General features: G+C 42.1%; 1 protein-coding gene across 5 annotated transcripts in view; it reads right to left on the reverse strand.

Moving 5' to 3' along the window:
• NAPEPLD (N-acyl phosphatidylethanolamine phospholipase D) overlaps window positions 1–13,373 on the reverse strand; it is a 116,890-nt gene that overhangs the window by 15,522 nt on the left and 87,995 nt on the right. For 4 of the 5 annotated variants that reach the window (XM_029615465.1, XM_029615466.1, XM_029615462.1 and 1 more), the window contains 2 exons: window positions 7,862–8,508; window positions 877–991 (listed from right to left, as the gene is read on the reverse strand). In XM_029615465.1, the coding sequence (XP_029471325.1) occupies window positions 877–991; window positions 7,862–8,508 (762 nt within the window). The remainder of the gene's footprint in view (window positions 1–876; window positions 992–7,861; window positions 8,509–13,373) is intronic. The other variant, XM_029615467.1, reaches the window with a different exon arrangement.

A 13,373-nucleotide genomic window follows, 5' to 3' on the forward strand; every position in this document is an offset into this window, starting at 1 on the left:
GGAGTATCGGCGGTGGCAATGCTCCAGCTGAGGGTCATGGTCTGCCACTCCCTCCTTAAAAGACCCCTGCCAGCGCAGTCTTGCAACAACCTCAAGGAGTCACTACTGAGACACGCTGTCTCTTTTTGAAGGGCTTTGGACTCTGCGCCTACAGTACCCTCACAGCCTAATGGATGGTTTTACACAAAACATATCCTCTACATAATGCAACTGACAGCCCTCATTTAATATTCCAGCCACTGAAGTCTGAATACTCAAACATTGGGGACATCATCACACACACACACACATTTGGTCCACATGTAAAGTCTGCTTTTATTTTATTTTTTTTAATAGAAATGTAATATCCAGAAGTAGATACATATCTGGGCAATGCAAGATCATCATATCCTTTATTTTATCTAATTTTTCCAGGAAAGTACTAGAACCACTGGGATTGTAAAACAGAGCATGAAGCCACATGACAATTACCAGGAACAATATGGGTCTGACTCCATCTTCCCTTCCTACTATAATACCTCAGACACTACTTGAGCTCCAGTCTTTCCATCACTAAAGACTTTTGTATCCATCACTACCACTAGGCGGCTGCTCCATGTATCCACCAGACTTTCTGTAAAGAAATGCCTCCTTATATTACACCAGAGTCTATCCTTCCCAGTCTCTTATTATGACGACCCTTGGTTCTAGAATGTTCTTTCCACTGAAAAATATTTGCCTCTTGTGCCCCACTTATATCTTTTAAGGTACGTGAGTGTCTCTTATCATATCCCCTCTTTTCCTTCAGTTCTCTAGTATACCCATATTTAGGTTTGCCAAGCAAACTCTAAAAAAATGTATATGACTAACATTTCTGTTTTGTTAGGATGCACTCACCTCATTTGTTAAAGCAAAGGTACCCCAATGAATTCCTACTGACGACTTGGACTGTACATCAATATGAATCCTTACAGCTTCTTCAGGGTCCACATGTTGGTATTTCATAAACCACCTATCATAAAAAGTTATGGAACATTTTAATTCGTTTACTTTGTTGTAGCCACAAGCTTCTGTTTATTACATGTGGCTGTGACCACATTTGGTTCTGGCAGATGCTAAGGAGACCCCTGAGGAAGCGGCTCTTCAAACAGACAACTCTAATAGTGAGGTATTCTGATATGCAAAAGGATGAGCTTAGGTATGAGAATTCCTAATGAATGACAAAACCACATTAAAAAAAAAAAAATATGATCAGAACAGAAACAGGCACAACACCATTCCCATAAAAAAAAAAAAAAAAGATTCTGCAGAACATATCTAGATTAAAAGTTGAAGAGAAGAAACAAGCGAGAGGTGTCAAAATGGCCGATGGGGAATGCATGAGGTGAATCTAGATTCAACTGGTACTGAACAAGAGACACGATATTCACAAAGAAGACAGAATCAAACTTTTATGCAACTGTTGAGCAGCTGTGTACTGAGGGTGAAGGGAAAACAAAATAAAGAGGTTGCTGGAAAAGAGAAGACGACTGGCCACTCTTGCTTTGTATAGAGAATAAATCCCCTGATGTGTAGTCACAGAATGTGCCCTGTAGAGTGAGTCAGAGCAAATGCGTAAACCCAGTGATTCGGTCCACCAGGTGAGAAGCTGCTCTGCTGTTCTTGTAGTTACTAAGAGGGACAAATGGTGCTCGCCCCCAGAATATACACACTTTAAGCAAAATTGTAGTCTGAGTGAACAGAGCTTGTTGTTTCTAGAAGGTTCATGTATGGAATACATATTAGTTACTCTTGACTTGGCTTCCCTGTACACTAATATACCACGGGAGGATGCTTTAATAGTTATTAGGGAATATTTAAATATATGTTGTAAACAGAAGAATGTTCCAACAGACCTTTTTAGTACAGATAGCTATGTTAACATTGAAACACAATTATTTAATTTTTGAAGGTGGTTTATATGAATAAATCCACAGGACAGCAATGAGCGCAAAAATGACTCCATTGTTGGCTAATCTGTGTATGATGAGATTTGAAGAATTCACTATTTAGTGAGAAGATTAATCTCTGAAAATATGTGACTATGGAGGGGGAGTGTGGAGGAGTTAGCATTATGTCACAGATGGTTTGATTCCTGTGAAGCAAATATACAGTTCACTATGCAATTTGATGAACAATTCATTTTCTTTTTGGATTTGCGAGTATTCACCAAGATGTATCCAAAGTTTACCAACAGGAATTTACTGTCACATTGTACTAGCTTACCCGATAGCACTTAACAGTTCTTAAGATGCAGATGGAATTGCACATCTGTACAGGACTATAAAAGAGAATCAGAATTACTGACTCTAGATAGCTAGAGTAGCTTCTCATCTATCTAGCTCATTCTTTGAGATATACAAGATAAAATCAATCATGCTTTTTATTAAATCAAACTATTGCACCAGCCCTTATTGAGAGTTCAATCATCCCCCTGTAGGTCACTACCAGATTAATAGTGAATACATCAATAAATTTAAAGGACAATTGTACACATTCCTACTCCCGTAGCATCTTAAACTTAACTAGGAACTCAACAAAATTAAGATGATGGCAGCAGTCCAGCAACAAGAGGGGGCCCTTCCAGTTGTTTGCATCAAGTGTCGTATGTATGATTTTTTACCTGCCAGTGAGAGGTATGTATGTACCCGAGGCAAAGAACTCTTGGCTTCAGAGAACGAGTCCGATCTCTGGAGGCTAGAGTGGCAGACCTGAAGGAGCTGAGGCAGACAGAGAACTATATAGATGAGACCTTCAGGGACATAGTAGCCAAGTCCCAATTCCAGTTTGGCAGCCCTGGTGCTGCCTTGGATCAGAAAGGTCTCCTAGTCGGAGAGCATCACTCTGTAGCAAGGACCTACCTGCTCTCCAGGTGATGCATTGTCCTCTTACACAGAGGATGAGTCACTAGGGCTACTGCCCAGGAGGGAAGGGTTAGGTCGGCCATAGTTGGTGATGTGATTATTAGAAATGTAGATAGCTGGCTGGCAGGTGGACGTCAGGATCGGCTGGTAACTTGCCTGCCTGGTGCAAAGGTAGTGGACAGTGCTTTTAGATAGTGCTGGGGAGGAGCCAGCTTTCAAGGTACATGTGGGCACCAACGACATAGGAAAATGTGGGAAGGATGTTCTGGATGCCAAATTTAGGCTCTCAGGTAGAAAGCTGAAATTCAGAACCTCCAGGGTAGCATTCTCTGAAATGCTCCCTGTTCCACGCGCAGATCCCCAGAAACAGGCAGAGTTCTGGAGCCTCAATGCGGGATGAGACGATGGTGCAAGGAAGAGGGATTCAGTTTTGTGAGGAACAGGACAGGACAATCTTTTGGGGGAAGGGAGAGTCTTTTCTGAAAGAACAGGCTCTAACTTAACCAGAGTGGAACTAGGTTGCTGGCAATAACTTTTAAAAAGGAGGTAGAACAGTTTTTAAACTAGAACAAGAAGGAAAGCAGACAATCGTTTAGCAGTTCATGGTTTGGAGGGAAGTATCTACAAAGAATAATAATGAAACAGGAGAGTTAGGGCATCCTAACAAAGAGGTTTCAATAAAAGCAAAAGCAGTTCATGTGCCTATAAGTAAAGAATCTCCTGAGCGAAAGGATTCCAAATTATCCCTAGCAACTAAAAATCTAGTTGTTAATACAAACAAAAGACACACTTTGAAATGTCTGTATGCCAGTGCCAGAAGTTTAGGAAGTAAGATGGGAGAGAAAGGGGTAAATTTTCAAAGGTGCACGTGCACACGGACGCACCGATTTTATGTCCACTCGCATGCGCAGGGGGAAGAATTTGTTTTTAAAACATGCGGGCGACGCGATTGGGCCTTTGCCCAGTTCCCTATCCCCCTATCTAACCCTCCTACTTTTCCCCTCTCCACCCCGACCAAGCTTTTTTTTGTTGTTGTTTTGGAACTCGCGTCATCTGAAGAAAACGAAGTAAGTTCCGTGCGCCGGCCGGCTGCTAGAGCACCCTTCACCAGGACAGCGTCATTACCGGCCCCCTCCCCCACCACCCCCGGCTCCTCCGCGCACACCGGGAGATATGTGCGTGGCCGGGCCGTTTTGAAAATGCACTCGGCCCGGCCACGCGCATATCTCCCGAAATTTCCGCGCGCCAGGTTTTAAAAATGTACTGGTTAGAGTGTATAGCAGTGAATGATGAATCAGACAAAATCGGCATCTCAGAGACCTGGTGGAAGGAGGATAACCAATGGGACAGTGCTATACCGGGGTACAAATTATATCGCAATGATAGGGAGGATTAACTTGGTGAGGTGGGGTGGCGCTTTATGTTCAGGATGGCATTGAGTCCAACAGGATAAAGATCATACAAGAGACTAAATGCATAGAAGAATCTATATGGATAGAAATCCCATGCGTGTTGGGGAAGAGTATAGTGATAGGAGTATACTATCGTCCACCTTGACAAAATGATGAAGACGGACGATAATATGCTAAGAGAAATCAGGGAAGCTAACCAATTTTGCAATGCAGTAATAATGGGAGATTTCAATTATCCCAGTATTGACTAGTAAATGTAACATCAGGACATGCTAGAGAAGTAAAGTTCCTGGATGGAATGCATAACTGCTTCATGGAGCAATTGGTTCAGGAACAGACGAGAGAGGGAGCAATTTTAGATCTAATTCTTAGTGGAATTTAGGATTTGGTGAGAGAGGTAAAAGTGGTGGGGGCACTTGGCAATAATGATCATAACATGATATAATTTGAACTAATGATTGGAAGAAGAACAATATGTAAATCTAGAGCTCTAACACTAAACTTTCAAAAGGCAAATTTTGATAAAATGAGGAAAATAATCAGGAAAAAATTGAAATGTGCAGCTGCAAAAGTTAAGAAATTGTAAACCTGGTGTGGACACTGTTTAAAAATACCATCTTAGAATCGCAGTCCCGATGTATTCCATGCATTAAGGAAGGTGGAAGGAAGGCCAAACAATTGCCAACATGGTTAAAAGGCGAGGTGAAAGAGGCTATTTTAGCCAAAAAACTTCTTTCAAAAATTGGAAGAAGGATCCGTCTGAAGAAAATAGGAAAAAGCATAAGCATTGTCAAGTTAAATGTAAAACATTGATAAGACAGGCTAAGTGAGAATTTGAAATGAAGTTGGCCATAGAGGCAAAAACTTCTAATAAAAACCTTTTTAAATATATCAGAAGCAGGAAACTTTCGAGGGAGTCATTTGGACCATTAGATGATCAAGGAGTTAAAGGAGCTCTTAAGGAAGATAAGACCATCAGGGAAAGACTAAATTAATTCTTTCCTTCTGTCCAGAGACAGTTTTCAAGGGGGATGATGTGGATAAACTGAACCAAATCACGGTGAACCTGGGAAATGTAGTAGGCCAGATTGACAAACTGAAAAGCAGCAAATCATCTGGACCAGATGGTATATACCCCAGGGCTCTGAAAGAACTCAAAAATTAAATTTCAGATCTATTAGTAAAAATGTGTAACCTATCATTAAAATCATCCATTGTATGGAGTGGCCAATGTAACCCCGATATTTAAAAAGGGCTCCAGGGGTGATCTGGGAAACTAGATCTGTGATCCTGACTTCAGGATCACAGATCTATAATGGAAACTTTTCTAAAGAACAAAATTCCAGAACATATAGACAATGCTGGGTTAATGGAGCACAGCCAGCATGGATTTTTCCCAAGGGAAGCCTTGCCTCACAAATCTGCACATTTTTTTTTAAGAGGTTAATAAACATGTGGATAAAGATGAACTGGTAGATGTGGTATATTGGATTTTCAGAAGGTGCTTGATAAAAAAAAAACCCACTGATTCAATTGCCGACAGGACCGACCATCAGTGAGTGGCATGGAGGCAGTACTAACCCCCTGTTGCAGACATTGTTCGAAACAAGGATCCTTGTCAGGGTGTTTTGTTCACAGAGTTTCAAAGCTAAGTATAGCTCTTTCGTATTTGATTTCTATTTTGAGTACTGTGTGCAATTCTGGTCACTACATCTCAGAAAAGATTTAGTTGCACTGGAAAAGGTACAGAGAACGGTGACCAAAATGGTAAAGGGGATGAAACAGCTCCCCTATGAGGAAAGGCTAAAGAGGTTAGGGCTGTTCAGCTTGGAAAAGAGTCAGCAGGGGGGGGGGGGGGGAGAAATGATAGAGGTCTATAAAATCATGAGAGGACTAGAATGGGTAAATGTGAATCGGTTATTTACTCTTTCAGATAATAGAAGGACTAGGAAGCACTGCATGAAGTTAGCAAGTAGCACATTTAAAACAAATCAGAGAAAATTATTTTTCACTTAATGCACAATTAAGCTCTGGAATTCGTTGCCAGAGGATGTGGTTAAGACAGTTAATGCAGCTGGGTTTAAAAAAAAGATTTGGATAAGTTCCTGGAGGTGAAATCCATAAACTTCTATTAATCAAATTAACTTAGGGAATAACCACTGCTATTACTAGCTTTAGTAGCATGGGAATTACTTAATGTTTGGGTACTTGCCAGGCACTTGCAACCTGGATTTGCCACTGTTAGAAACAGGATGCTGGGCTTGATGGACCCTCAATTTGACCCAGTATGGCAACTTCTTATGTTAAATTAATACAAAAAGGATATCCTTATACATGTGTTCATAAGGCTTGGATCTTCTTTTGTCAACTCACAGAATAAGAAGATCAGAAAATAATACAATATACACTGGAGGAAGATGGACTAGTGGGTCATTGTTTAGCGTGGACATTGGTCCGTATGCAGTGTCATTTGCAGCTGGACAAAATCAATCGTCCGATAACATGGGAGAAATTTTAATTAAAAAGTTTTACCACTTGTTCATCTGAATTTGTTATTTTCATTGTGCATTACTATATGTAGGAAAAATGAGTAGGATGTTAAGAAGAAGAATATTGGGACATCGGAGCTGTTTGAAGCAATGAAGATTAGAAGCTCCTATGTTCCGTTACGGTCTACAATATGGCTGTCTTTTTGATTCTCGTGTAATAGATCACGTGAAAAAAAAAAAAAAAGAAACAAGTGCTTGGAGGTAACAGGGATCTCTTTTTAAAGCATTTGGAAAAAAATAGATATTCAAATTACAAACTGTAGAACCAACAGGTAGGAATGCATGTATTACATTTGAATTGACTTTTTACTGATCGATGGCTTTAAGGTTTCATTGGTTGATTCGAAAAGATCTGATGTCCATGTACCTTTACATTTCCTTTGCTGTTTGTTCATGGCATTTTGTTTTGAAAATCGAGGGTGAGCAGTGTGCTACCAGGAAGGCTATAAGAGTGAACTTTTGTTAAGTCATTCAATATTTAAAAGGATGTGGGTGCAAGACATTTGAAGTAGTTTTGTTTAAAGATGCTTTGTTTATTAAACAGGCAGTTGTCACATCTATATAAGATCAGCGATTTGCATGATGCACGGAAGGGAGAAATTAGCAACACCTCTGTGAGCTGCAACTCTGATTTACAAGCTAAGTTCACTTTATTTTTTTTGATTAAGTAAGAAAGTTTAAAAAAAGGGATTAAGCAATGAAAATGTACAAATCAAAAAATTGTTTTGGAGGATTTTTTTTTTTCTCTTTTTATGAGCAATGATTGTTTTTGTGGTGTAACATTTCTTGACTACAAGCGGATTGCTGCCATCTAAGGTCTTTTCCACCAATTTAAAATAGACATTTTGTATTATTAATGAAACGTTCGCACAACATATGTATATTTTCCACTTGGGTTTAGCAGTTGGATAGGATGAAGCAGTGCCAACAAAATTCAAAATGGGCAGGGAGGAGATAACTTGGAAATCCATGCTAAAAATCAAGAAGCAATTATTTATTTAGATACGTGCGCACATACCTTGGCTCGTATGCGCCGATGGGAATCGCTGCAAGGTCAAAAGGTCCAAATCTCTTCCCAATCTGTTCAAAAGCAGCACAGTAGCCGGTGTCGCCTGCAAAGAAAAACCTGTTCCAAGGCCCCAGAACGCACCAGCTGCCCCAAAGCACTTTATTGTCGTCCAGCGCAGTCCTTTTGCACCAGTGCTGAGAGGGCGTAAAGACGAAGGTGACCTCGTCGCGCCCGGGGACGCAGTTCTCTTCCCACCAGTCCAGCTCAATCACATTCTCACAGCCGCAGTTCTGCATCCATTCCAAGAGGCCCAAGGGCACAAACCATCGCAGCTCGTTCCCAAAGCGGCCATTCAAGCTGACCACGCTGCGGTAGTCCAAATGATCGTAGTGGGTGTGGCTGATCACTACCGCATCTATTTTGGGAAGCTGGTCGACCGTACACGGTGGCCCTCGGAAGCGCCTGGGGCCCATAAAGCTCACTGGCGATGCCCTCTGGCTGAAAATAGGGTCGGTGAGAAGCACCAGGTCATCCATTTCCACCATCACAGATGCGTGTCCCAGCCAAGTGACTCGTACGCCAGTCTTAGTCTTCCCTGCTAGTGAGGGATTTTCAATAAAATAGGGCTCCGCCACCGGAAACTCTCTGTCGAGCTCCTGTGACCAGAAAGGATACAATACAAGATCTGGTTATACAATTCTGGCTCAAAATTACCACCAATTGTTTGTAAGACAGCTTTTCACTAAAAGGAATATGTAATTTCCTGCACCACTTCAATCTCTGCACATTGTAAGACATACATTCTAACATGTCAACATTTTTTAAAAAGTGTGTGCAATATATATATATATATATATATATATATATATATATATATATATGTGTGTGTGTGTGTGTGTGAGGATAATTAGACAAAATTCTTTTTCTCCTAGAAATATTTATTTTTTCAATTCACTTCACATACACATTACTAAAATCACATCACAGTATGTCCCCACTAAATTATTTCCAAAACGCAACCTGCTTATATTTCAAACCATTACAAAATATATTGATATAGCCATCCCGATATTCTTATCATACCCCAATGTTCTCCAGACTATCTGTGTTTTTCAATTAAAAGTCCAAACTCTCGCAGCTGTATATCAGATCTTCATAGGCTGGCACATCCCAACACAGAGGCCTCAATGTTTCACCATCCAATTGGCTTCCCTCAGGGGGAATCTGAACTTATTTAAATTATGACATTTCAAAGGGCCATTTGCACTTCTCCTCAAATCCATACTTTAATCAGTAGTTCACAAATATTGCTTCTATACACCATCACCACAACCACGGCGCCATTCCTGGCTATATATATATATATATATACATATATATACATACACACACACACACACACACACACACACATATATATCTGTGTAACCCCTGCTTAGGGTGGCTACCTTATAGCACAGGGGCTATAAAAGAATGTGTAACACTCTGGGGGCTGGATCCTCTACACACTAGATTTTTGTTGGTAGGGGGAAGGAATTCTCCTTCTAGGCCCAGAGTGACAGGGGTGCCTGGGAGAGGTTTAATCCTGTTACTGCTGGGAGTACTATAAGGTGCCAAAAAACACACCGAAGACTCTGAGTGTCCAAAGGTAACTTTACTGAGGGTGAATCAGATGAGTAAATGGCAGAGTTCGAAACAGTCCTTAGTACCACTGCTGGTCTTTTCAGTTTACAGCCTTTCCTCTATCTGTGCAACGGTCTCTTACTGCCAGGGCAGGGGAAATACTCACCCTGCAGAGCATGGATAAAATAAGGTTCCCATGTGCCCTCCAAGCTGGCAAAAAATGGTAAAACAGTCTCTGCCCAGACAGTCTAAAATTATTCCCTCCCCAGGGATGAAGACTCCAACTGGGTGTCCTCAACACATCTCACTCACAGTTCTCCAATGACACTCTCTCAACTCCTCGATGAAAGGGATCCACTTTGGAACACACAGCTCTTGCTGTTCCTCTTAGGGCAAGAAGGGGGCAGCAAAACTCTTCCTCCCTGTTCTTCTAACAAAAATGTCTCTCTCCCAAAAAACAAATCCAAACACCGGAAGATTTCTGCTGTGGGTCAACACCATTCCTCTGTCTTCCAGGAGGCTGCAGAGGGGCAGGTCTTCCCTATCCTGGGGTCCCAGGGAGAGGTTTCCCCATGATCTCTCTCCAGGCAACGCCCAGGGGTCTTGTAGGCTTCTTAGAAAGAAAAAAAAAAAATCTCAAAAATCACAAGACAAACATGGAGGCAAACCAGGCCGGCCAGTGAGTGGACTGGAAGGGTAGCTTCTGCTGTGTGAGTGGACTGGAAGGATAGCTTCCAGACTTTTCTCTAGGACCACAGACAGGGATTGCCCGAGTCCTCAGTGTAGGCCCAAACATCCAACTCAGGAAAAACCTGCCTGCACTTCTACCTAACTTCAAAATTCAAAAGCACTGCCTCCAGTCTCTCAGTAGAGAGCTGCTTTTGTAAACTAACAAGGGGACGGCCATTCCAGTTCCCTCAAAGGGAGGGGCTGTACCGAATGTCACCGCCCACAATCTCCATCTCTCTGTTTTAGCTAAAGGAGTTAAACTACGGGCACTGCTGGTAATGAACCCCAGTTGGTCATTACATATGTAGATATAGCTATAGCCTAGTTTTTCAGCATTGTTTTCCCTTCAGAATAAAAGTAATGTGGTTTCCATGTTAACCCACTTAGATATATGGAAGTAAAGATCAAACATGTTGTAGATGATATCTTTTTACTGCACTAGCTTTCAAGAGTTATATCCCATTCTGAAGGCAGAACTACTCTGGAAAGTTAGCTACAAATACATGAAGGTAAATGTAAAATTATCACCTACACCCCGTTTGAGGACCTTTATTTTTAGGAGTATCTATAAAATGTATTAATGGTGTTAATTATTGTAATTTAGACCAACACTGGAGGGATTAAAACCAAGCAGACAACCTAAAATCAAGGTGAAATTAGCTCAGATCACACTTCCTGCCTCTTCCTCTCAAACTCTGCCTGACACTTTCACAGCACGTTCCTGCTCGTTACAGGGATGAGTAATTAGATTTCGCTTTTAAAGTCTTCCCAAGCAGCTCACAATCACTTTTTGGAAATACTAGAAGGCAGAACTGGTTCCAATAGCCCCCAGCGTCTGGGCAGAACGCGTTCTTGGCGCCCCGTCTTCTGCCTAACCGCGTCTCCAAAGTCATCAGGAGGAGGCCCAAGCCTGTACAGAAACCCTCCAGGGAGCATCTTCATTTGGGAAAAGCACTGTGTGAGAGTACTGGAGGGCCCATAGTATTCAGGCAGACCCTCGCATAAAGAAGCTGCTTTGTGCACATAATAAACCACAGCAGCTGAGGGGGAGAAGCAGCGGTGAACTGCTGCTGGCTTGGACTTGTACATTAATAAGTGAAAGGATGCCATTTTTTTTCAAAAGTTTGAATTGTCACGTAGACATGCACGCACCTTCCAGAGTCGTGCTCCCAAAGCCTCCCGAGTTCCTGCCCAATTTGCCATCTCCCCTTGCCATTTCGTTTTTATCGTCTCTGCTCTCGAGAGCCACAACCCTACACACCCATCCTTCGGTCACATGCATGCAGAGCTTCCTTCACGGCGCCTCAGACCCACGTAATCCCAGCCTCACGCAAGCGCACTCACAGCTTCCTTCCTACAGACAGCCTCCATTACAAAAACATACGCTTCCCCTGTCTTATAAGCAAGCGGTCACAGTCTCTCTCTCTCTCCCACATACACACATTTTCCCCCTCAGACTGCTCCCAGTTTGAACCTTTTTATTTCTGGTTCCTCTTTCCATTTGACCTTTCTCCCCCATTCTCCATCTCTGCCCTCCCATCTGCCTCTCCAGCACTTACTTTGCCCTCTCTCTCTCTCTCATCTCACTTCTGGCCTTTGTTTCCCCCATCACCACCTGGTCAAACCCCTCCCTTCACTTTCCCTTCCTTCTCCTGCCTTCCCAGGCTTAGCTGCAGCAGTAGCAGAGTCAGGGCAAAGTGGAGAGGACTCACAAAGGGTTTGCTATCAAACTTAACCCCTTTCAGCCCGCTTTCTAGCAGGATGGAAAAATGCAGACTCTGCCCAGATTTGCTGGAAAAATCTATCAGAATTCTCCGTCCTGACAGATCTCAGCAAAACACTAAAGTGGATCCACAAAAATCTGAAACGGAGCAGACAAACGTTTCAAGCACATCTGAGGAAATCTCCATTGAATTGTCTAAAGATCTACTGAGGATTTTTCAGCTATTGCAGCTTTCTTTAAAAAAAAAAAAAAAAAGAGGGTCATCAGGTGAACAAAGTCATGGATAATGCACCTCTTTTAAAAGAAATCTACAGATCCCTAGGGATGAGACTGTCACAGCGGATGCTTTCAGCCCTGCCTCACTTTATGGCAGGCATAGAAGAGCCACCACGGGCCCACGCCACCGTGCTGCCAGACTGCTCTCATAGACTGAGCCGAGGGAGGATTCAGGAGAGGCAGGCATAAGAACATAAGAACATGCCATACTGGGTCAGACCAAGGGTCCATCAAGCCCAGCATCCTGTCTCCAACAGTGGCCAATCCAGGCCATAAGAACCTGGCAAGTACCCAAAAACTAAGTCTATTCCATGTTACCATTGCTAATGGCAGTGGCTATTCTCTAAGTGAACTTAATAGCAGGTAATGGACTTCTCCTCCAAGAACTTATCCAATCCTTTTTTAAACACAGCTATACTAACTGCACTAACCACATCCTCTGGCAACAAATTCCAGAGTTTAATTGTGCGTTGAGTAAAAAAGAACTTTCTCCGATTAGTTTTAAATGTGCCCCATGCTAACTTCATGGAGTGCCCCCTAGTCTTTCTACTATCCGAAAGAGTAAATAACCGATTCACATCTACCCGTTCTAGACCTCTCATGATTTTAAACATCTCTATCATATCCCCCCTCAGTCGTCTCTTCTCCAAGCTGAAAAGTCCTAACCTCTTTAGCCTTTCCTCATAGGGAGTTGTTCCATTCCCCTTATCAACTGCTCTGGCAGCTTGCACTCTTCTTCTCATCCACTTGCGGACCACACAAAACTAGACTGAAGGCCACCAGTGTCCTAGCGGCAGGTATTAGCAGTATCACAGCTATGTGATGGCTTCCACTTGCACGCACATATAAAAACGTGACTGTAGCTGTTCTCTGCAAAACTGGGCCAATTTTAAAACAGAACCTGCACGCAACCAAAATCTTTAACTCTGTCAAAAATGTTTTATTCAACAACCAAGTAAACCCCAAATCTTGTGCATGACTGCACACTTCAAATTGTTGATAAATGTGCACCTTTTATGTTGGGTGCGGTCACTGTGTTGACTCAAACATGTGAAGATTTTTTTTCCCCACTAAAATCACTAGCAAGATGTTTGAGCTGTTTTCATACATGTGCATAGTAATGAAAGAAAAATAACTAATACAGTAAAAACAGAGGGACAAGGCTTTTTG

Source organism: Rhinatrema bivittatum, chromosome 9 (genome assembly GCF_901001135.1).
Source record: "Rhinatrema bivittatum chromosome 9, aRhiBiv1.1, whole genome shotgun sequence".
Classification (NCBI taxonomy): domain Eukaryota; kingdom Metazoa; phylum Chordata; class Amphibia; order Gymnophiona; family Rhinatrematidae; genus Rhinatrema; species Rhinatrema bivittatum.